At 36.5% G+C, this 24,186-nt stretch overlaps 9 protein-coding genes across 9 annotated transcripts; 3 read left to right on the plus strand and 6 right to left on the minus strand.

Moving 5' to 3' along the window:
* Positions 1-338: 338 nt before the first annotated feature.
* POP5 (RNA-binding protein POP5) lies at positions 339-833 on the plus strand (the record flags this gene model as incomplete). The annotated part of the gene is made up of 1 exon (XM_003959498.1): positions 339-833. One exon carries the CDS (start codon positions 339-341, stop codon positions 831-833), a length of 495 nt encoding a protein of 164 aa, XP_003959547.1.
* A 20-nt stretch (positions 834-853) lies between these two features.
* Positions 854-2,101, minus strand: PRP45 (mRNA splicing protein PRP45; the record flags this gene model as incomplete). Its single annotated transcript, XM_003959499.1, has 1 exon — positions 854-2,101. One exon carries the CDS (start codon positions 2,099-2,101, stop codon positions 854-856), a length of 1,248 nt encoding a protein of 415 aa, XP_003959548.1.
* Positions 2,102-2,268: 167 nt separating this feature from the next.
* On the minus strand, positions 2,269-4,956 carry GIP4 (protein phosphatase regulator GIP4; the record flags this gene model as incomplete). Its single annotated transcript, XM_003959500.1, has 1 exon — positions 2,269-4,956. The coding sequence occupies one exon, from the start codon at positions 4,954-4,956 to the stop codon at positions 2,269-2,271; it is 2,688 nt and encodes an 895-aa protein (XP_003959549.1).
* A 567-nt stretch (positions 4,957-5,523) lies between these two features.
* On the minus strand, positions 5,524-9,939 carry KAFR0K00600 (myosin family protein; the record flags this gene model as incomplete). Its single annotated transcript, XM_003959501.1, has 1 exon — positions 5,524-9,939. One exon carries the CDS (start codon positions 9,937-9,939, stop codon positions 5,524-5,526), a length of 4,416 nt encoding a protein of 1,471 aa, XP_003959550.1.
* Positions 9,940-10,358: 419 nt separating this feature from the next.
* Positions 10,359-12,011, plus strand: FRT2 (Frt2p; the record flags this gene model as incomplete). Its single annotated transcript, XM_003959502.1, has 1 exon — positions 10,359-12,011. The coding sequence occupies one exon, from the start codon at positions 10,359-10,361 to the stop codon at positions 12,009-12,011; it is 1,653 nt and encodes a 550-aa protein (XP_003959551.1).
* Positions 12,012-12,182: 171 nt separating this feature from the next.
* SAW1 (DNA-binding protein SAW1) lies at positions 12,183-12,938 on the plus strand (the record flags this gene model as incomplete). The annotated part of the gene is made up of 1 exon (XM_003959503.1): positions 12,183-12,938. The coding sequence occupies one exon, from the start codon at positions 12,183-12,185 to the stop codon at positions 12,936-12,938; it is 756 nt and encodes a 251-aa protein (XP_003959552.1).
* An 87-nt stretch (positions 12,939-13,025) lies between these two features.
* Positions 13,026-17,030, minus strand: DRS2 (aminophospholipid-translocating P4-type ATPase DRS2; the record flags this gene model as incomplete). The annotated part of the gene is made up of 1 exon (XM_003959504.1): positions 13,026-17,030. One exon carries the CDS (start codon positions 17,028-17,030, stop codon positions 13,026-13,028), a length of 4,005 nt encoding a protein of 1,334 aa, XP_003959553.1.
* A 240-nt stretch (positions 17,031-17,270) lies between these two features.
* LTE1 (mitotic regulator LTE1) lies at positions 17,271-21,197 on the minus strand (the record flags this gene model as incomplete). Its single annotated transcript, XM_003959505.1, has 1 exon — positions 17,271-21,197. One exon carries the CDS (start codon positions 21,195-21,197, stop codon positions 17,271-17,273), a length of 3,927 nt encoding a protein of 1,308 aa, XP_003959554.1.
* A 547-nt stretch (positions 21,198-21,744) lies between these two features.
* Positions 21,745-23,997, minus strand: PMT2 (dolichyl-phosphate-mannose-protein mannosyltransferase PMT2; the record flags this gene model as incomplete). The annotated part of the gene is made up of 1 exon (XM_003959506.1): positions 21,745-23,997. The coding sequence occupies one exon, from the start codon at positions 23,995-23,997 to the stop codon at positions 21,745-21,747; it is 2,253 nt and encodes a 750-aa protein (XP_003959555.1).
* Between the last annotated feature and the right edge of the window lie 189 nt (positions 23,998-24,186).

Consider the following 24,186-nt stretch of genomic DNA (forward strand, 5'->3'; position numbering starts at 1 on the left):
TTTTGTGATACTACCTCAATTCACACTATCAGACAGGCCAAAAACCGATTTAACAATCACGAGCCCCACTCACATGTTGTGGTCATATCAAACACTGCATAAGAATCAACACGCCTATATCTCCATTCCTCTTAGTGTTCCCATTTTATTGGAGAGACATGAAACTCATTTTCTGATGAATATCTTCCAAGTTTATATACTTTTATATACATGTATATACATCACGTGGCACGAAATGGACTGAAAAATTTAAATTAGTGTTGGTTTTGAAAAGGCTCATCTCGATGATGGATAGATCATAGTCTGTTTCATCGTAGCGCATCCTCCCTCCCCCCATTATGGTTCGTTTGAAGAGTAGATACATTCTTTTTGAAATACTGTTCCCTCCTACTGAGATATCTGAAGATGAACTTGTCACCAAGAAAGATATACTTTTAAGTTATCACAAAGTTTCACCTCCAGATATCTCTAGTAAATCGATATTGCAAGAGATACGACGTTCGTTGCAATTGAATCTGGGTGATTATGGCTATGGGAAGGTCAATTCGCTTTTGCAACTGAAATATTTCTCAAATAATACATCAACAGGCATACTTCGATGTCATAGAGAAGACACCGATCTGCTATTAACTGCTCTTTTTACTATCAGTAAGATAAATGAAATAACAAATTTGATAATAAACCCCATTAAAGTCAGCGGTACTATAAAAAAAATTGAGCAGTACTCAATTAGAAGGAATGCAAAATTCTTATCTTTAATCAAGGCTGATAGTAGTTCCGTATTAACTAATGATTTTACCAACGTTAATGAAGATGATAACGATGAATTATAGATATGTGTATATAATCAAGTTTATTTTGATTCTTTTTCTAATCCAAATGATTTTTTCTTATCACTCGATAATTGATCCTCTGCCTTGGTGAACATGACCGGACCACTTCTTTCTTGTTGTCCACCTTTCACTTCTCTTGTCACACGATCCATTACACTCCCTTCATCGTTCGTATTTTCCACCATATCATCCAATTTATTGAGATTCGTCCTGTAAATACTATCAATATCCTGCTGTACAAATAGCGGATTATCATACACTTGGTTTTCACTTCTCTGCGTGCTTGCACCTTTAATGAATAACCTGGAATCGTAATTTAATTCCGGTTGTTTTGTGGCTTTCGCAGTACCCAATATAACCTTCTCAGAAACGTCACGACCTTCTCTGTAGGCCAACTCTTTCAATCTTTCAACAAGAATATTACCTCTACTACTTTGTTCGACAACTGAAGTCTCTTTCTTGACATGTCCATCTTGTTTCCTTCCATGGTATCTTGCTCTCTCTGCAAGGTTACGTAATTTATCTTCCTTTATCTTGACTTCTTTCTCCATTAAATTCTTCTTTTCCTCATACTTCAACTGAATCTCTCTTCTCTTCTCCATGTCGACTTTCTCTATAGCCTCTGACAATTCAATAAATTTGCCACTAATCCCACCTGGTTCACCTGTCCTCGTACCAAATCCGGCCCTGTCAACAGTATAACCTTTCTGATTCTTCCATTGTGATACGAAGGTAGGTATTTTCCATTTTTCTCTTTCCTCCTTCGATGGTTTTTCAGCCTCTGTATGTAGTGTAGGTATTGGCGCATTATTTTCTAATAGTTGTGGAGTATAGATCTTTGCCGACTTCCTATGAATATTTGGCTGTAAAGGATCTTGTTGCCTTGTTGTTACCTGGATAGTTTGAGAGTTTATATTTATTGTATCTGGTTTATTGACACTGGAAAGCTTTTTCTGTTGATCTTTAGATACTAGTTTTTGAAGAAATGATCTAGTCTTGTTATACGTCTCGTCGATCCGTTCCTGTGAAGGCAAAGGTACATCCAATCCAAAATTTTGCTGTCGAAGTGGAACAAATTCTTTAAAATTAACTTGAGATGCTATTTGAATCGCTGGATCTGACTTCGTTTTCTGCTCATCGATACTTTCTTCGATAACCTTGTCCTTGTTTAAAGCACTCAGTAGTCTCTCTGCTTCAACTCTCTTTACATCCACCTGCTTTCTCTTAGATTCACGCTTTGGAGGAGGTAATAACGATGTAAATGACATCCTCAACGGTATACTAGCTATTATTGGCGATTGTTCCTGAATTTCAAAGTGTGCATGGCTCCACTACTATTTTTTAAAAAAAACGCATATCGCATAAAGAATACTATTAAAATTCAGAAAATATATATGATATTAATATATGATGATAGAAGTTATATGGGTTAATACTATGACCTTAACTTATCACGTATCTTAGAAGCGATACGCTGGCTTGTAGATTCCTTGAACGGATTTAGACCCCCATCTAGGTTAAAAAGCATTGAGGTCCTCTTTTCATTAGAACTTTCATTCTCAAGATTCTTATCAGCGGAAAAGTTCCGCGTTTTCTTTTCTTTGACTTGATCATTGTAGTTCTTATAGTCATCTCTCAAACTAGTCCTAAACGCAATACCTTCTTGAGTAATCCTGTTCTTAATCAAGGAGATTTGAGGAGGAATTGGTGGATAGTGTAATACTGCGGGCTTTTTGTACCATCCTTTTCTCTTGGGTTTCGGATTTTCTGCATCTGTCATGGGAGGTACACCAGTAAACCTAACTTTTTTGACCGTATCACTGGTGGAAATTGTTTGAAGTTCACCTTCTTCACTTTCAAAATCAGCGAAAATCAATTTTTCAGCATGTGAAGAAGTCAAAATATCTTCTTCGATCTGAACCAAATTGTTCACAGCACGATCATGTATATCCTCATCAGCTTTTTTCTTTACTGGTGAAGGATTACTGGAATGTTTTTCTCCCGCTAATATCTGTACTGACAGTGAACTATTACCAATTCTTGTACCATTTGATATAGGTGATTTAAGGGCGTCACATGTCTTTGCTTTATGTGTTTTATTTGATAAAGGTGATCTTGCTTTGTTATTATTGATTCTTTCATTTTCAGGTTCTTGTTTTAAACTTGGAATTTCCTGATTCTTCTTTTCTTCAATTGGCTTATTATTCACAAGTAGTCGCACAGTTTGCTGCACAATTCTTTGGTTCAATGTTGCATCTACTTCTAGCGAATTCGAACGAGGATAAGAAACAGCATTTGTCTTGGTCCTTACTGTCGATATTTTGTTTTGATTGGCAAATGATGACTGCAGCGAACTAGATCTTGGCCTGCCACGTATACGCTTAGGCGCGCCTGATTGGCGTTCAATAAGTGACCCATTTCTTGAAACTTGCGGAGATATCTTGGGGGAAGCACCAGACGATCCTGTCGTTATGGTTCTATTCACTATTGTCGTTTTGGAGGTATTAATAGATGAAGATGTGTTTATGGATGGATTCCTACTCAGTTTCCTTGGAGACAGCATTGAAGGTGAATTCATATTGAATATGTAACTCGTTTCCTTTGATGATTTCCTACTTAATTCATCTGATGTTAAGTTGCCAGAAGGAGGTGTTGATGGAGCAGTCGATAAAGCAGAGTCAAGTGAAGGAGAAAGAAACGAATCTGTGGAGCCAATAGTTAAGGAATCAGTTCTCTTCATTTTATCTTGTTTCTCTAGATATGATAATTTGTCGACAATTCTTCTCTCATCTAGCACTTTCTCAAGCTGTGAAGTAGTTTGCCTTTCCAATTTGCTAATACTTGTGTTCTCATTAATAAATTTCCACGTGACGCACCATCTACTTATAATCTTTAGGTAGCTCTTAAAAGTCCCAGTAAACTTCAAGACAGATTCTTGGTGTAATGATATAACTGTATTAGGACTATTACTATTCCCAGCATTTATATTAGCTTGGAAGGTAATGCCCGTACTTGAATACTTCTCTAAAAGATGTTTGATGTCACGTATAGAAAAATCTTGGTCAGGATCTTCAGAATCAATTAAACAAAATTTATCTAAATCTACTAAGACCTGTTCATACTCATAAACATTTTTGGCTCTCAATTTTGTGGTATCGTAGTAAAAGAACGTTCTTGATGGTAGATATATTTGTCTGGAAAAACTGATCATAATATTTAGCAAATGATACATTCTAAGTAGAAATGTGTAGATTCTGTTTATAATGAAGTCAGAATTATTAGGGAAAAAATCTTTAAGGCTATTATTGCTTTTGGAACTATTCGATTTGGTAGAATATTTTTGCAGTTGGTTATAGAATGTCTTAAAGACAGGAAGTACCTTATTATTAGTTATTGAGATAAATTTATGCAGTACTTGATATTGAAGTTTGAGAAACGATTTGTCAGTGGTATCCCTTTCTATATCTTTTATTAAGACAGCTAATTCTAAAGCTAGAGACATTTCGTTGGGCCTTAATAAATCTTCTATGCAATTAATCTTGAAGTTGTGGACTTGAAAACCATTTTTAATCCCACTAGCTTCGTATTTCCTCATAATACTCGATTTTTCCAATTGAAGTTGTCTCAGTTTTCTATTATAAATAGTCAGAGAGTTTTGAGATATTACTTTCAATGAACTTAGCAACTTCCATTGCAAATCTTCATTGTATATATGTCCTTTCACATAACTGTAATTGTCACTCGTAATAACTGGGAAATTATAATCCAAACTGATAGTATCTGTAGATAGTAGAGGATCTACTTCAGTTAGTTTAACAGTCTTGAATTCAAGAAGTAGATTAAATCTTTTCCTTATTAAAGGATGAACATTGAAGATGGGACCTTCACATAGCAATAGAATATAGTTCATAAGCGGTATAGTCTTAGAATTATCATTATCATCCTTACTTTTCTTCAAGTTTTTCTCTAGTAGATTTAGAAGCCTTAATATTTCCTGTAATTTATAGAGTGCGGTTTTAAATTGGATAAATTTAACCTCTGATAAATCCAACTGAACAGGGTATTTTACGCCAGGAACAGATGCGTGAGCAGCTGCCTTGGCAAACATCTTCCTCTCTTGCATTATCTTTGTTTGGTTGTGAAAGTAATAGTGATTTTTATAGTTTTTGAATTAAATGACAACAATGCCTCATTTGAGGGTAAAGTAATTTTCAGTAGGCCAGCAAGCCAAGATCGATCTGTTAGCCCGCAAAATGTAGTTTGTGGAACAAATATGTAATAATCAACTAGCTAGAACTTTTATTTAATCTGTAGTACTCCCAGATTCTCAAGTTTGGGTCGAATAATGAAAAAAATCGACTAAAAATTAGGGAAACGATTAACCAGCAGGGTTCAGCCAGGACAAAAACCACTTTCTTTGATATAGAATAGTAGCTACTACCTAATAGTTTTATTTGCTTGAAGAACTGGCTATAAGCTGTCTTATAATGCAGTGGTCTATTGCTTTAAAATACGTTGAGGGGCGTTCCTTCGTGTAAACACTTGTCAAAGTCGCCATTTCTCTAAAATGATTTTCAAAGCGATGTCGATCTGCGATGTCATCGAGAAATGCAATAGAAAGCATAGTTGCTATAATGCGTGTTGAGTGTGTCTATAAAGAGTTTTCTACTTAGTGTATATGTTGGATATCCTAGTTTGTCTTCTGTAATTGCAGTAAGTGTTTGATGGTTGGCATGTCTAGTTCATGAAGATCAACAATTTCAGAAAGAGTGCTTCTGTCTTCTATAAGTACTGACACATCAGCAATGCGTCTAAGACCGGTGGATAGAAGAATGTTGGTATCTGATCTTACCAGTTTATCCTTCTTGACGATGTTTGTGAGATAATTCATGACCTCTGCAGGGATTGAAAACTCATATTTACTTGGTTTGTATCTTTTTAATATCGCATGCAATTGTGAGGGAGTCAAGGAGTATGAAAACTCACGAACCACTCCGAGATCTTGTAAGTTGGAAATTCTAAGTTGGAGAACCTTAGCCAATTGTCTTGAATATGGTAGGAATGACCTGACGATTGATACACGAATCTCCTTTTCGTTACACCAACTGTAAATTTCTTGGACGTGTTTATCTAATTCAAAGCCAACTTGCCACGTCAACTCATATACTTTCGTCAAAACATCGTTGAATGTAACGGAATCAATATAACCGAATAGTTGTAATAATACAGCATTCTTTAATCTAGGATTTAATCCATTTGATTCCATCTTGCCGTATGTTCTATTTAAAAAGTAAATCAACTTTTCCGTGCTGTTTGTTTGAACATCTTTAGAACTGTGGTTTGTATTGAATAAAATATCTGACGAGGATACTTCTTCGTTAAAGCTTTTTATCAACTTATCCAGATGTGATTCGAAAAGAGTTACCAAACAGGTACTGAACTCTCTTTTTATCTCCATTAAAAGGGAACATTTGCTTAACACCTCATCCTTAAAATAGAGATAAGAGCAAATACTCGAGAAATTTTTTAACCAGAAAAAGTAAGCTGTGTCTGTTTTCTCGTTTAAAGTCATCGTCACTCTTTCGTTGAATGTTTTACAAAATTCTACGGTGAATGAATGTCCTTCTCTGTGCAAATGTTTGTTTAAGAAGCCTTCCATTACTGAAATAACTACTTCTGAAAGTGTTAAAGTGCTACTTTCATTCAGATTATCGTCGCTTATGCCATTAGCTACATTAAAGAATTTCTGGATTTCTTCATTCATATCTGAGATCCTTGCCACAAAATCTGCTGAATCATCATTACAGCATGGAATTGGGGCGTTGTGTGGGATTAATTGGTCACCAGTACTGGCAAGCAAGCCAACTGACTTTCTTGATTTATCTCCGGTTGACCCGTCTAGTAGTTTCTTCATGAGTTTCTGATATGTCTGGAGCTCTTGAGTAATCTTATTAACATTTGGAGAGACAAAAGTACCTCCTTCTTTGTTTAGATTGTCGTCTGTTGTCTTGTTAAAAATATCTATCACTGCTTTTGCATTGCTTTTGAATGAATTTCTCATGAACATTAAAGAATTGATCTCTTCCTTCTTCCTTTCGATGACTAGTCTCTTTTCTTCAATCATGTCTTGAATATTCTCAAAGGAGGTATCGTTTAACAGGGCCTTAATGGAAGCATTTCCCTCTAGTTGTTTTACATATTCATTAGCTTCTTTGTTTTGTTTAATTCTTTCAGTTAGCAACTTAACAAATTCTATGAATTCTTTCTGAAGTAAAAGAGCCGGCGAACACTTTATTAATGATTCCTCTTTTAATTTCGCGAATTCTTTCATAGCTTGTGCCCTTCTCACAAAGGATTGAACTGTAATTACATTCTTCTGTAACTGCATAAACTTATTTCTTTGTCTAAATGTTTTAATCTTACGTTGAACAAAAATTGCAGCATTTGCTCTACGTTTTCTTTCACGTTCTCGTTTGACTAAAACAGATCTTATTTTACTCTGGATTTTTAATGTGCCCGTTAGAGTTTCCCTGTAAAGCGAATATGTGTTTTTACCTCTGATATAAGATTGGATAAACGTAGCTGCCCTCAATTTAAGTTGCGCAATGACTTCTTCACGAACAAGTTTTGTCTTGACAAGATTTTGGAGTGATCTAATAGATTCAAGCGTCTTCAAATAATGCAATCTACATAACCTACCCCTGATCTTCTTTTGGATTATGACACATAACCAAGTAAGTTTTGCCTTTCTCAAGTTTTCCAGAAACGCTAACATGCCTGCTTTGAAAAATATCTTGGTTTTACCAATTTGATACTTTTCTTCCTTTATAGTCTTTTCCAAAATCTTAGCATTGAATGCTATCAAATCCTCCTCATTTCGGGCTTGGTTGCTCATTATAGGTAACCATTCGGAAAAATCTGCAAGGAAATAGTATCTTTCAAAGAACTCACCAAACGTCCATCTTGACGGGAAGCCGGCACATGAAATTTTAATCGTTTCCAGAACACCACAAGCACGTAGCTGGGATAAAACCATTGAATTATCAAATGACCAAGCTTTCTTTTCAGCGTTGGGTTTAATACAACGGATATAATGCACGTTGGTGGAATTGATAGTTTCCATAAGAGATTGTAGAGATTGTTTGAATATTGATCCTAATGTTGGCTTCCTTTGAATATTTTTCCTCGCAACACCGCCTAACTTGTTATTTTCTTCTTTTGGTGACTCTTGAGAAGCGTTCTCCAAAGCTGTTAAATTTTCCAGAATTGAACGAAGAGTATCATTACTGCTGGTATGTAGTACCTCCATGTGCCCTTCTGAGACGGTATCTCTATTTTTCTCAATAAAGCCTTCCACATCATAGGTGACATCGTGTGCATAGTGACTGACAATAAATTTAGTCTGGCCAAAACGAGGTTTGGAGAAAACTGCATTCGTTGGAGGTTTATTGAAAGTTTGGTACAACTTATCGGTCCAAGATTCATCCGAACCTGAGGGTAGTCTACTTTCTTCATCTAATAATGAGAAGATACCTAATCTATTTTCAAGCAAACTTATGCATGGTTGGTTATCATTAAATTCAATGAAAGACCATTGAATTTCTTCACGTATGTATTCTTCTTGTTCTAATTTGAAAACATGTTGATTAAATTCTTGTTGCAATTTCTCATTAGCATAATTGATGCAGAACTGTTCAAATGAATTCTTTTCAAAATGTTCAAACCCATAAATATCCAAGACACCAATTAAAGATTTGGCTTGCTTTGCGTTATCTTCAGATCCTAGGACGACGTTGATGTTTTCGACTAACCAGTCGAATAGTGCAGAATAAATAAACTTGGCAAAAGAATCCCTGGCTACGAGCGATTGTGCATAAGTTAGATTGGAGACAATTTTTTCAGATCTGGTTCTGATTTGTTTCTTTGTAATCCATTTACTGAAAGTTGAAGGATCGATACCTAATAATTCGCAAGCAATGATGAGATTTGGTTCATCTGAAGTTAATGACGCTTCGTTTCTGGTCTTTTTAATTTCTATATTACCGATATGTAATAATGATGCTAATATTTTGAAGATTTCCAATTGGACATCCTTGTTCAATCCAACTAAGGCGAGGGAATCGGAAGTTGTTTGAAATTCTTCTTTATCGTCAACACCAGCTATTATCATTGAATTACCTTGGTTTAAATAGTAATAATGTTCTGGTTCTTTCAGATTCAATTGTGATTTGGCATGTTGTGGAAGTCCCATTATCATTTGATAAAAGATGTGATAATTCCTTTCAGATTCTGGCTGGAAAACTAACCTTGAACGTTCTAATAGATAAGTTCTAATTTTAGCACCAATAATTTTTGAAGAGTTATCGAATAAGATTTCTAAATATTTACCGAATCTTGAAGAATTATCATTTCTTGTTGTCTTTGCATTACCGAATGCTTCCATTATAGGATTTGTTGCTAAGATTTTACGTTCAATTTCAGACATTTCAATTTGATGTTGAAGATCGCCTTTTTTAGAGGAGGCATCCTCTTCCAGAGAGGCAAAATAACGCATGATATATTTGGCAGACACTGTCTTACCGGCGCCCGATTCACCACTAACCACGATAGTTTGATTCTGGTTATTATTAATCATTTCCCTGTAAGCTTCATCGGCAATAGCGAAGATATGAGGTTCTAATTCTTCCCTCTTCTGAGTAGCATATTTTTGAATCATATCATCTGTATATAAACCGTCAATCTTGTCAAACGGATTTGCTGCTATTAACACAATACCAGAGTACGTGTAAATGTTTTTCATAGAATAACGTTTTTTTATAGCGTGTAACACTGCAGGTTCATTCAAATAAGATAAAGAGGTCAAATCATCGGTATCTTCCAAGATCGGGGGATTCCTCAGTAGTGGTAAGACTGAATCAGCATTCTCCGTCACTGTTGTAGTACTAGCATCCAAAGTTTCAGTCTCGATCGGTATGACGGTACCGTCTTCTAAAGTCAGCTCGAGACGATAAAGATGATCAGTATGCTCGTATTTGGTTATTTCTCCTCCAATCCAACCAAGATCGGAACTAGGATACCAGCAACGGGTGCCAACTTCAAAGGACATATATTCAGCAGTACTATTTCACGCCAGATCACGTATCAGATGCAATTTAAAGTGAATCAAACAAGCCCGTATTGATCCTAATGAATTCAATGGATCGAGAATATAGTTGACTATAAATCAAAAGAAAAGCCAAAAAAATACGAGTGATCTGTGTTCAATTGGTAAATTTACGAGTAAAATAAACCGATACCAGCCCAACTAAGTGATTTTATGGCCACTTCATTCGATGCATCAACTGTATGCTCTTCCACATCTCTTCTAAATCTGCAAGAAAAAAAAAAAAGAAGAAGCGAGACTGAAACGAGAATCATTACCCGGATGGTCCGTTTTTTGAATAATGCGGTTCAGGGTCCTGAATATAAAGGCGATGGCGATGATGAGTTGGTGTTTGAGACTGTATTTAAGTGGTACAGTGAGTGATGGATCTGTTGATTGCAAGGATAGAGGATGCCCAGAATGGTGGTGGAGAGAAGGTCGCGTTGGATGGGGCAGTGAGGGTTTCGTCGGTCAAGCACGGTAAGAGAGGAAAACATACCAATCCGGAGCATGTTTCCCAGAAGTCTGGTCACTCTCCACTAGAGAGAGGTGGTTTTCCAGTGGACAAAGATATTAAGTTACCCAGTATTGCTATTAATGATAAGCCTGTCTTGGTGAGACACAGTTCTGAGAGGACTCTAGCTTCGCTGCCTCAAAGGGAGAGACATCATATTCGTCACAGAGGCAGACGTCCCAGTATAAATGACTATACGCCTGTATCTGCAGGCATGTTTAGTGAATGCATGTTTGATACTGAATTGAAATCTCCAGCTGAAGAGATTCTTATGCCTGAAAAGGAGAAGGATTCAAGTGGTGGAGTTGCTACTTCAACAACAACAACAACAACGAAGCAAGGGCTCCCCTGTAGTTTATTGCAAGATGGGAGTAAGCCAAGTTCTGCATCTTTGGCTCAAGGCATATTCAGTACTCACGTCTGTACGCACGATCAAAGACAGTCTGGAAAATTCGGTAATAACAAACACAGACATCAGAATAAACTGTTCAAGGATGGATCCGGTTCAGAAATTTTCAATAATGACAATAAGAGATTAGTTAATCAGTTTTTGAGATCAATAGATGCCTCCTCATCTTTACAACTTGGTAGAAGGCCCGTTAAATTTAAGGCAAAGATTGTCAATTGTCCATCGAAAAAGGATAAACGCTCATTGATAGACAAATCAAACCCTTCAGAAAGATCACTACAAAGTTTATTGTATCATGATTTGGAAGGTTCTGGCAACGATACATCCGAAGACCTTGCAGGGATGTCATTACCAAATTATTCTTCTTCGTATGGAGCTTTATCTGATAGTATAAGTTCAAGTGACCCAGAAAGCTCTGACAGTGAATCCTCTAGCAGTAGTTTGGATCTCTCTCGATCAGATATAAGACCCTGGACTAACAGTTACTCCTCTTCTGAATCTGGTCCATTGGATTCCACGGAAGACACTGTCTATGGTGAAGGTAATGTAAGCTCCGAAGCCAAAAGTAAAGAATTAAAACCACCATTAAATAAGAGTGAAATGGATTACTATCAAAGACATATAACATTGACTCTGCAAAAAGCTGAATATATGATTAAGACGAGTTTGAAAGATACTATAGTTAAAAGGGAGGCTGACTTACAAAAGACTGTACAATATTTCGACAATCTTACTCGTGATTTGCAAGACTTGAAAAATCGTGTAATAGGCCTCAAAGTATTAGTAAGAGATGACTATCTCCAAATGTTACGACAGGAATTCAACTCTACACTTGTAGATTCCTTCGAAGCTCAGTTAACGAAAGCTGTTACTTCAAAAGTGGACCAACTTGAAAAATTGGAAAATAGAATGAGTGTCTGCCAAATTAGAGTTGCTGAACAGAAGGAAATACTAAGAAAATTTGAAAATCTTTTCACATTGGAGGATTCTCTGATCCTCTCAAGGAAAAAAGTAACCTTCGCTTCCAAGTATCGTTACGTCCTCTACGACATTATCTCTTCTGCTTTTCTGCTCAGTATCTGTCTTGTACTCAAACGACTAGTCTGGGGATAATATATAATGAAATAAAATGACCTATTAGTATATATATTCTTAAATATGCTAAAATCTGTATCTGAGTATGGTTTTCATAGTAATCCGAATCAAGTTGGAATGAAAAAAATGCGTAAACCTGATAGCTACACCTTCCCATAAATCCAAAGAGGTACACACTACTAAGAAAGGATGGTTCTCAACGTAGCAACTGTTAAGATTTCTGATAACATGGTTTTGCCACTACGTATATTTATCAATAGGAAGAGAATCTTGGAAAATAATTCGTCCAAGACAATATTTGAAGCGCCCCTTCTGTCAAACAATTCTATAGTATCTTTAAAGTCTCCCAACGTCAGATTATATCTCTCTGAATATGATATGAGGAATCTTTGTGAAGAAATTAGGAATGATTTGATTTTTATTGCATACGAAGTGAGCTCACCAGAAATCTTGGATAAAATCATCGCAAAACTTAGGATTGGCAATAGTCTGCCTTATAAAGAAAATGTTGTGAGTAAAACGGAGGGAGAAAGTAATAAATTCATTGCTTCACATGTTGAGACTATAACGAGAGTCTCGAAATTCAAATACAAATTGCATTTTAAAAAAAACTGGGAACTTGATATTTTTATTAATGATGTAAGAAAACTGTCCCAATTAAGACACTACCTTATTTTCTCCAAGTATAGATCTATATTACCTCCTTTGATAGTACGACCTGATCGTCGGCTACTTCTAGTTGAACATTCTGCAAGTAGCAGAAAGCCAAATATTCTCATTGAACGGGAAGAAGATGAAGAAGACCCTTTCGCAATGCAACCAGCTGAAGAAAAACCAGAAATCAAGTTTAAATATAAACCAGTACTAAATGTCATGTCATGCATAGATATTCATGTTTTGCAGCGGCCCAGAAGACACAAAAGCAAGCCTGCTGAGGGGAATTGATATAAATTTGCATTTCCTTGAATCTATGGATATCACATTAACGTTCAAATATATGATATATTTACATTCGCATACATTAAAAATTATTTATAATTCGAATGACATATTGTCTAGATCAGTGGAGCCGTCCCTATCCTCTGCAAAAGGATTGTCTGGTTCCAAAAGATCAATGCTTTCTGTTGTTGTACCTAGATGATTTTCAAAAGCATTTCTGTCACTAAATGGGTCACCAGAAGCATCGTGAAGCTCACCATATTTCCCTCTCTTTTGGGTAGTATCATACATTCTTATTATCTTCTCTTGGCCACCTTCTTCACTTTGTGAAAAGGCAAACCCTCTTTGCTTTTTCATCCTTTGGACTTGTCTAACCTTTCGGATGGCATCTTGGAAATGAAGTAAATGAGGTCTATAATCAGTGATGTTATACTTCTGCATTTCTTGAACAAGATGGTATGTTTCGGGTTGATACATTCTTCTATAGTATTTCCATAAGAAATCTCTTAAAAGCGCTAATACAGGCAAAACAATCAGGGTTAACCAAAACACACCAGATCCGTACGTATGAGAGACAACACCGAAGTACTCTCTGGAAATGTTGACATAAGGGAATATACTTCCATAGATTGGGAAGAAAACTAGCCAAAAAACAAAGGAACCTGGAATAGCAACCAAAGTAAATTTCGTCCATTGGTTTGTAACTAGCGCAGCTTTTCCCAATACTACCAATATACTCGTTGTGTAAACAGTTGTGCCCCAAGTCCAATGATCAGCAACTTCACCATTCATATTCAAGGCGCTACCGTATCTATAAAAGAACACAACGCCGACATAAATGATTATAGAATGATAAAAACCATTTGCAATCCAACCCCAGAAAATTTTTACTGAGAAGAACTGTCCTTTCTGACCTAATCTATAAAGTTGTGGATAGCGTTCAAGTAAACGGCTACTAATAAACTGATCAAAGACACCGATTACGATAGGAGGTAAAGCTGTGAAAAACACATTATAGAAACTCAATGTCCACGATTCAATAATCGATTGACCTGAATAAGCATTTGAAAAAACATACCAGAATTGGGTCATGTATAGCGCCGTATTTTTGTAGAAAGAGTATAGAATTGCAACAGAAATTCTTTGGTAGGACCAAGCTCCATGAACAATTAGTAATTTTTTCAAAAATTTGAATTGACCAATAGCAACATCTGCAGACCGTGCCGCTTGCATACCCTCCATACCACTAATACCAATACCTACATGAGCAGCTTGAATCATACTAACATCGTTTGCTCCATCACCAATTGCAAGAAGTAGAGAGTCTGTTTTTTTCTTGACCATCTTTACAACCAATGCTTTCTGAAGTGGAGAAACTCTACAGCAAATGACAGCCTTACACAATTTACCTATAGTCAAAAAGAAGTCTTCAAGATCTGGTTCTAAAGCATACCCTAAAGATTTCCCATCGATGACGAGAGCTAATGTATTCAACTCTTGAGGAGATAATTTGTGCTCATGTAGAGCATTTAATTTTTCAATCATATTTTTTCTTGTGTCTTCTTTGGTCTCCTCATTAATAATTAATAGATTCATATCCTCTGCTAATAAACGACAACTCATACCAATGTTAATGGCTGTTTCTTGTTTATCACCCGTCAAAACCCATATTTTGATACCAGCTTCTTGTAATGTTTGTATAGTCTCTGGTACTTCGTCTTGCAGTTTATCTTCAATGGCAGTGGCTCCCATAAGCACCAAATTTCGCTCGATGAGCTCTGCCGCTTCATCCAGTTTTTCGGCTCTATTATCCAGTGTTGTTGCAGCTGCTTCGTAAATTTTGCTCCATTTCTGATATTCCTCTTCTGGTACATCTCTGATTGCCAAGCATAAAGTACGCAGTCCTTCTGAAGCATAATCTTCCAAGTGCCTCAAAGTTGCATCCACATACATGTTGTTATTGCCATCTAATCTTTCTAAGATAACACTGTCAGCCCCTTTACAAAACAATTTGATTGACCCATCTGGAAACCTAAATAGTGCACTCATTCTTTTCCTCGTTGAGTTAAACTCGCAAATGTTCAAAAGTTCGTACTCTTTTTCTTCGTCGGATTCTTCCAAAAGCACAGTTACTGAGTTTGGTTTTCTGATAATAAATTTGTAGCCAAGTTGAGCGCCACCTTCAACCAAAGCACCTTCATCTGGAGAAGCTGCCTGATATTTGATGGATCCATCCGCCTGAAACTCTGGAATGACGGTATGACATGTGGCTAATAAAGTCAAAAAGCTATCAACTATACTAGATTCTTCATCGGTAGCGTCATGTAGCTTTTCTTTTAATTCATCAAATTTTCTATAACCAACTTCTATACCATCTTCCATGTATGCGGCTTTATCTTCGGGGATAGTTTCTATGTAGCAACGGCCGGCAATGGAGCATGATTTAAATTCCATTACATTTCTTGTCAAAGTACCTGTTTTATCACTAAAGATATATTCAATCTGACCCAATTCTTCTACTAAAGAGGAAGTACGAACAACAGTTGCTGTATCAGATTGTTCATGGTATAAATCTAAATCTGAACTTATCATGTACGCTTGATAATATTTGATTAACTCAACGGTGACGAATAAGGATATCGGTACTAGATTTGAGAATAAAATCCAAAATGTTAAAAAATCTCTAAAAAATAAACCGACCTTGTTAGTACCTTCCAAATATAAATATGATAGATGTTTGGAGCCAGCAGTACTAATAATAACGTTACCGACGGATGATATTAAAATTAAAACGACTAATACACCAAATAAAGCTATAATTTGCTTGTTAATGACTCTTTCAACAGCAGTTCTCTTGATTGGTGTAGCAGTAGCATTACGCATTAGCTTGGTTTCATGACCTGTAAAGATGACTAAACCAAAGATCCAAGCTGTATTTCTTAATGTAGCACCTCTTAGAATCATTTGTTCAGGAGAAAGCGGAATAGTAGTTCCATTGAATTTCATTGTACCCTCGTATGTGTATAAACTAGAATTTGGTTGTTCAGAGCTTACTTGACCATGAATTGTACCAATTTTTTGCGCATCAATAAATTTGGAGGTTTCTACTCTTGACTGTTTAATTTTCAGATTTGTCTCACCATCAAGATTAGCAGTTTCGATATAACACAAGCCTTCCGGTTCCGAAGATGATAGAACAATTATATCAGCTGGAATGGACTCTTCAGATGACACTTTGATTATATCCCCAACTTTAATATCAACCCATCTTTTCTCTACAAAGCCACCAAAATCTTTTGAAAAGATCTGAGATTTAGAATTGTTTAATTCTTTGTCTGAATTGGCTCTCTTCACATCCTCGATAATTTCTTTCATAGCGGAAACAATTAGGACCACTAAAAGTGTACCTATAGTCGTGTACCTATTTGTGGGAGATACATGAGGAACTTGTTGAATGATTGCAGTACATAAAAAGAACAGATTGGCATATTTTGAAAATTCTTGGAATAAAAATTTTGGTAAAAAGGTCGCAAAGTTATACTTTGTTGTAGAGACATAATTGCCAACGTAGCCCATTGTATCATTTGCTGCTCTATCAATAATATGAATCATCCTGGGACCATAAGCCTCTGTGGAGCTGCTCTTTTTCCTCAATATGTAACGATTGAATAACACTTTCATGTTGAATTGATTTCTGGAATCCATGTAACTGTCATTGTGTTCAGATGTTGTCACTGCATTATATTGGTTCATCTCATAATTTTGGGATACTGACTTTTGGCCCCTCCCAAAAAGTCTGGAGAAGAAACCTGTGGGCCTGGTTGAGCCCATAAACTCTGGATTGTAGTTATCGAATCTGCCGTGTTCCCATTCATTAGAAGCTTGTGACTCAAACGGATTTTCATCATTCTCAATATTATCATTTAAGTCTATAACTTCCTCTGGAAATACATGTGTCGAATCCCTTTGTTCGTCTCTTATATTGTAATGGCCCTGTAGAGGATCGTTCCTAACGGTTGTATCGTCAAGAAGATCCATGTCAAAAAGTGTGTCTTCATCTTTCCTCCGTCCTGGAGGCAGATTCTCGTCAGCTTTCATACCCTGTAACTTCCCAATGTATAAAAAGGCTCTACTGACTACAAAGCCTTCTTAACAGCCTGAAAGTTTTGATGTGTCTGTATATATTTTTAAACTCGGCAGTTTTGCGGAACTCACCAAATTCGAAAATATCAATCCAATAGTCATAAAATTGTATATAGAAAGAGTATTAACTGTCATATTGTAGATGTGTAAGTTTAGACGTGAAAGTAATGGATTTGGCTTGTTATATATTCATATTTATGCACTTAATTCTTTGATTTCTTCCGGAGAGAGTGCGGAGATATACACGCACTTACTGAGAAGCTCGTGATCTACTGTAAAGTTGTAGAATTTGGCCCATTGAACTCTCTGAATGAAATGTTTCACAACTTGAACATTGGTGTCAAATTTACTGTAGTTGATTATCTTTCCGTCTTCAATCCAGTCTTTTTTCTCAGAATTCAACGATAGGTCGGACAGGTATACGGCTACAAATGGAATACAGCCCACAAGAGGGTCTACGGAGTTCAATAGATCACGAATGGTAGCATAGTTGTTATCTAGGCATGAGATTTTCTTTAATTCTTCCCAGGTTAACAGATCACCAGGCTCAATTAGTCTCCATGCATTAACGAGTTTTTGTACTGTGACAGAATTCAACGCCAATACAATTTCCATTAATGTGTTGTAATTTTGGAATTTTCTGCAATGTTCCGCAACATGTATGAATCTTTGGATGGTATTCCTTTTCATTTTCACGTCCCTCGTTAGGACAATTTCTGAAACAATCCAATCTACAATTAGATTGAACCTGCAAATTGTAAGGTCAATGCCAGACAATGTTTCATTTTGGGCAAGCAATTGCAGCCAACTATCCGCTTGAAGCGTTTCGTTTTTGATTTCTAAGTTTAAGAGGTCTTTCCAATCAATTTCAGTCAGCAGTTCCCTTTCCACAAGAGTCATCTGTTCGGCAATGGTTTTGGAATCGTACATCAAAATAAATGGTATGTGGCTAGTGTTATTAGCAACTAATAATCTTGAATCTTGCAATTTATAGCTTTTTATTAAATCTTGAATTTGGCCAGGTAAAACTCCCTCTTCAGCCATTGGAGTTACCAACTGTGGTGTGTTCTCGACGCTGACTGGAATGTTCATTATTGTTTGTCTTCTTCTCTCTAACATTAGTGACTTTCTCTTATCTGCCGAAACAGAGGCAGAAGGAGATTCATTGGTGATATTCAGTAGATTTCTCTCTTTGGATAGCGCAGATAAATCCGGGGTGCTCTTACTTTCTTTCATTCCAGTCTTCTTGTATATACCCTCCAACTTCATCATTGCAATAGTTACTGGGTCATCGTGCATGGATTCATCTGGCATATTAGCAATTTCTTCCAAGTTGGCTTTGTTAATTTTATCTTCAGTTGTCTCAGCATCAGTAATTGCAGTTGCGTTGAGCTCGGTATGAAACTCTGAGATGCGATTTTCGGCTACTTTGCTTACATCAGGGCTATCAGTAGTGTCTGTATTTAAGAATTTGGTTTTCAATTGCTCAAAATCTTTTTCTGGAGATGCATTATCTAGATCATCACTATCGGTAGGAAAGAAATAGTTATGCGGAGTTGTAATAATACCTTTATCCAGCTTGTTGTTTGAACTTCGTTCTTTTAAATTATTTTCCTTCGGAGGACTGATATAGTTTATTTCTGTGGATATAGAACTACCACTGACTATAGACTGCATACTTGGCGCCATAGATAAACGTACTCTAGAGTGTTCATATGCTAGCTTGTTCGGGCTCGCTGGTCTCGAATTAAATAACTTGCTAGTCGCGACGCTTGGTGTTAGTGAAGTTCTTTTGAGCAGAATCTCCTCAAGTTTTATTAGTTTTCTTTCGTTTTTATTGAGTATATCCTCCTTTTTCATTAAATCTGGGTCCTCCGCAATAAAACTTTCTATTCTTTCAATGGGGGTTGCTGTATGGTTAATCGTGGCCGTATGTCTCTTCGCGATACTAATTCTACCACTTGACTGCCTAATTGCTGTCTCTGTTGATATTTTTTGCGTGACTGGGGTCTGTAACTTACTATCATCCAGATGCAGGCTTCCCATTGGTTCGGGTGTATCTACTATTTGATCATCTTCGAATGTAAATTCTCTGAGGTTTTCAAAGCCTTCTTTCTTTTTCAGAGCTGGAGATTCTTCAGGCGGATCAGCCATTGGATTGTTGGTGTTATATTCATTGTTACTATTGTCTTTGGCTTCATTTGAGGAGGAAAGTTGAGAATCGTAGGTTCTGGTCGACACATAGGAATTAGAACCATCCTCTGTTGTATTTGCATATGATTCCTCTAGATCACATAGCACATTTTTCAAGGGAGAAGAAGAGTCTAGTTTGTACGTTGGAGAAAACCTTGATTTTGTTTGGTTGAAGTCTGAATCAAAATCTTTCGGTCCAGACATTCTCTTAGTGGAGTCATGAAACACCAATTTTTGAGGCCCATCATTGTATTCTAGTGTTCTTTGCAATTTGTTTTCTTCGACAACACTGCTAGTCACATTGCCAGTGAGGAAAGATACATGTGATGAGTTAATATCACCTTTGATTTTGGAGGGTGAAACCAAGTTTTGCACGTACAAGTTCTTTGAACTTTGGTTTAAGGTATTTGACAGTGAAATAACCGAATGAGCTATTGTATTGACCGTCTGATACAAATCTAAGTTATCCATAGCACTGAAGTTTGGATTGGGTTTTAATGCACCATCTTCATTTTCCGTATAAGCGTTAGTTTCAGTTTTTATGTCTGGTATAATATGAATATTTGATTCATTTATCTTTTGGAACAAGTCATTTTCCAAAGTGACTAAATATTCCACTTCATCTATGGTTCTAGCACTGAGCATGTCAAATTTTGGTTCCTCTGAGCTTATAATTTCGTTGATATCTTCATTATGGTTACTGAGAGCCGATATAGAAATGACATACTTTACAAACGTATCCATTTCAGTCTTAGAACTTGGAAATTGAACGCTCCTTGTAACATGTTTTTCACCACTTGGTTTTGGACCCGAATGATTTTTTGTCCACTTAGCTAATAGGCCAACAGCGCCTTTATACAAGGATGAGGAGCTTCTGTTCAATTTTATAGGCGATTTATCTACTTGAGCGCCATTTTCTCTATCACTTAATTCATTTATTTTCGTTGAATTTTCCGGTTCATAGAAGGCATTGAGAATAAATTCGACTTTCTTTGCAGGTGTTGGTGGTATTATGTTATTAATTTCGGGAGACATTGGATATTCAATATTTTTCATGATTTTTGAAAAATGTCCCATATTGGTACTAATTGTCCTTTTGTGAGTATTTTCCTGTTTTATCAGGCTGCCTGTTACATCAGGTGATGGATTATTTTCATGAGGGACTTGGGAATTATCTTGTGGAAATAGTAGCATGGTTGGAGTTCGTCGACTTTTATCCGATTTTTGTGGAGTCGTTTTCGGTAGGATAAAAGTCTCATCAGGTTTGTATAATGATAAAACACTCTGATTTCTGAAGTCAGGACTCGATGCGCCTTGTATGGCGTATATGCTCAGTCGATTAGGCCTGTTATGTATCGTTGTAATATCCTTTATTTCATATGACAACCATTTTTCATATTCAGATGATAGTGGTTCGTCAAAATGCAAATTCTCCCAAATTAGTTTAGCTAATTGACACCATGCCTTTTTTAAGTTCACAATAGAACTTGTAATAATCTTTGGGTATTTTGTATAATCTTCATTTAGAAAATGAATGACAGAGAGTCTTAGATGGTGATCTGGTAAGAAATCTTCTATGAAATGATTTAACATAGAATGTCTTAAGAGAACAAATGTTCGTACCAATGCCACATCACCAATTTTTCGTCTCTTGGGATCTTCCGCAGAGATCTCATTAATACACCATCGAAACCTTATTATCAACAATTCGTATAAGTCATTAGGAGAAATAAAATTCCTGTAGATTAGGAAGAAATCAGAAAAAACTGAATAATCAATTTTATCTTCTGGAGACGATAGGAACACTATCAAAGCATAGATATCACTCTTCAATACGGACCTTCTTTTCGTGGCAGAAGAATTTTCCCTGTACGTAATCACCTCAGAGGACGGTACAGGATAATAGTTCTTCTGACTGAATACGTTCATCCTGTACAGGTTTGTATAATTGGTGCTGTGTCTCGACAGAAAAGCGAAAGTTGAAGTATTTTATCCCACGCAGATCAACAGCTTGATCTCAATGAAATTACCAGTTGTTTACTATTTATTTTTATTTTTGGAAAACTCGAAAATGTTACCAAATATATCCGCACAGGAAAGCATTAAAAAAACGTCAAAAATTGAGATTATACAAGCTTAACTAATAGACTCCAGAAAGATGTAATGCAGAGCTAACTTGGCTCAATTGGACCTAAATTACTCAATTCAAAATGAATTTTTCATCTTGAGAACTCTTTTTTTGTTTTCTGAGCCCTCTTGCTTGGGTAGGTAAGAAGCAAAGCATTTCTGCAGAAGCTAAAAATATGTATATCTTGAATGGGCACATCCATTAAGTGAGAAACGATGGTGTCCAGCAAGTTCGTCATGATATTTAGTGAAATAACTAGCTCGAGAGATTATTTTATGCTTGCGAGTGCAACTTCGTTTTATTTCACTAATAAAGTCATTTCATATACATAAAATTCGGTTTATATATCTATAATTGTAAATCATGACCGATTATCCAATTTGAAAACCAGCCTAAGTATGCATATTGTTCTTTTGGGCCATCCATTCCAAATGAAATTGGTGCAAAATATGCGAAACAAGCAGTCACGCTCAATGTTAGAGTGGTAAAGATCATTAATCTGCTGACTCTACCAAACTTGGTCTTCAGTAGGCGCTTCGTGCATGCTTCAAGTACATATGTGAATATTATGAGAGCAAAATATAATGCTGGTAAGTAATGATGAACATAAGTGACTCTTGACATAATGACAAAAGGCATGAAATGTAATCCCCAACCCAGTAATGGGTAGAACCCACCAATTAAAAATAAGTTCAAATCTGTTGAATCTGTTAGATCACTGTATTGTCTTTGCCATCTTAAAATCAAAATTGCAACGTAAATCATAAATCCCAACACTGCAATGGAAGATCCCCATGTTGATACAGGGGTTCCTAGCAAATAATATTTGACGTTTTCATCACCCCAATGATTCAATCTGAGACCTGTGTGTAAGGTTGGCCATTCCCAGGCTGAGGATGCTAACGGATCGTACTTGTCATCGGCAGTGACTAAGGCATTGTTAGATGCCATCATAGCCCTATTTAAATGAATAAAACTCTCTAAAAATCCAGGTTTTGGAAATTTAAAATCCTCTGGTGCCTCAGGTAACCTTTCATTCTCATGAGTTTCGATGTTCCACCATGTCCTTTTGTCATTTTTGTGTGCATTTCTCAAACAAACGATTTCACCTTGTCTGAAACCCCATTCAGGTAGACTTTTATCAGTTTGAGCTAGATGGCAATCCATTACGTCACTCCTGATACGGAATAAGGTAGTCAATGGATGTATTTTGTCAGGATCTTCGTCATTCTTTTGTTCAATGACTTCTATCACCCAATTGTCTTTGAGATCACCGATTTCATGATCACCATAACCTGCAACTTCCCATTCACTCTTTGTCATGGCAGCTAAAACAGGATGTGTGTGAAGATTTCTTCCAGTACCCCTGTGAACAAGTCTGTAAGAATTACCATTTTTAACAAATTCGTCATCAGTTTCAGTTTCATTCCAATTCACCAAACCTCTTGCTCTATCGAAAAACCATTCATTGTTATTATCTTTGAAACCATACGCGGTAATCTGTTGTTGCTGGGAACCTGTTGGATATAATTGGTAATGTGAATGCAATAGTGCACCACCCAATTTTTGGTTCTTGATAGTAATTATAGAGGAACCGATTGCAACATCACGAGGTCCGGCACCAACTTCACTTCCAATCAAAGTGGCTTGGTATAAAGATGACATGACGGCGTCCCCTGAACCAGAGTTGGTTAGTAAAGTGAAATGCATGTAGAAAGACCACATAAAGACTGCAAGTGGTAAAATGATCAAACCTAAAATTCTAGCTAACCAATGATTAATGTAAGTTTTCCATGGCATGGATTTCTCACCTAAGAAATTCCATAAATCAACGATAGTGTAAATACCAACCAAGGAAATGACAAATAAGCCTACCATTTTCACTGAGATGGTACATCCTAGACTTATACCTGTCAAACACATCCATTTCCACCATTTTCTTCCGAATGGCTTTTTCCTTTCGTTATGAAACTTAACGAAGCAGAAGAAAGATGCTACAGTGAAACACAACAGCATAGAATCTAATAAGATAAATCTACCCAAAGTACAGTAAGTATTTTCGAAAAGAACAAGGACTGTAAAGAACCAAACGCCTGGTAATGAGAATCCGATTGCCTTTGCTGTGAAATATGCTAACGGAACACACATAGCAGAGAATGACGCATTGAAGATTCTCATCTTAACAAAATCGACATAGTCTGGATATTCTGCACCGGAAGCGAAATCAAATGAACCATTGTACCCAGCTAAATAACCTGAAAATCCAACTAACATCTTACCCAATGGAGGGTGAACATCGTGGTAAAATTCGTGCTTTAAATAATATGAACCAAAACTACCGAAATGAGCTTCATCCCAAACAACATGGCTATTGGCATTAATCCTGTACATTCTAGTGAATAGCGCCAATAATGTAAAAACAATCGGCATAACAAAGGCTTCTAAACGAAGCAACGGGTTCACTTTTCCAGTTTTCGAGAGATCTTCTCTCTCGTTAACTTTTTCTTGTATCAGTTCTGATTTAGCATTGATATCTCTATGTCTCAATTGACTTTCTGGAGACTTTTCGTGGCTTCCATACCCTGTAGTAGAAGACATCATCAAAGCTTTTATGCGGTAAGTGACTACGCTGGAACTCTCTTAACGTATCAAAACAAAATCAGTTGCACCTAATCTAACCTACCAATTGACTCGAAACTCCAGAAGAAAGCACAAGCTGAACCTTCATCAATACTGAATCCATCAATTTGCAAAAGTCCATTATGCTATACTGCCAAGGCTCATACGAAA

This window comes from Kazachstania africana, chromosome 11 (genome assembly GCF_000304475.1).
Source record: "Kazachstania africana CBS 2517 chromosome 11, complete genome".
Lineage (NCBI taxonomy): Eukaryota > Fungi > Ascomycota > Saccharomycetes > Saccharomycetales > Saccharomycetaceae > Kazachstania > Kazachstania africana.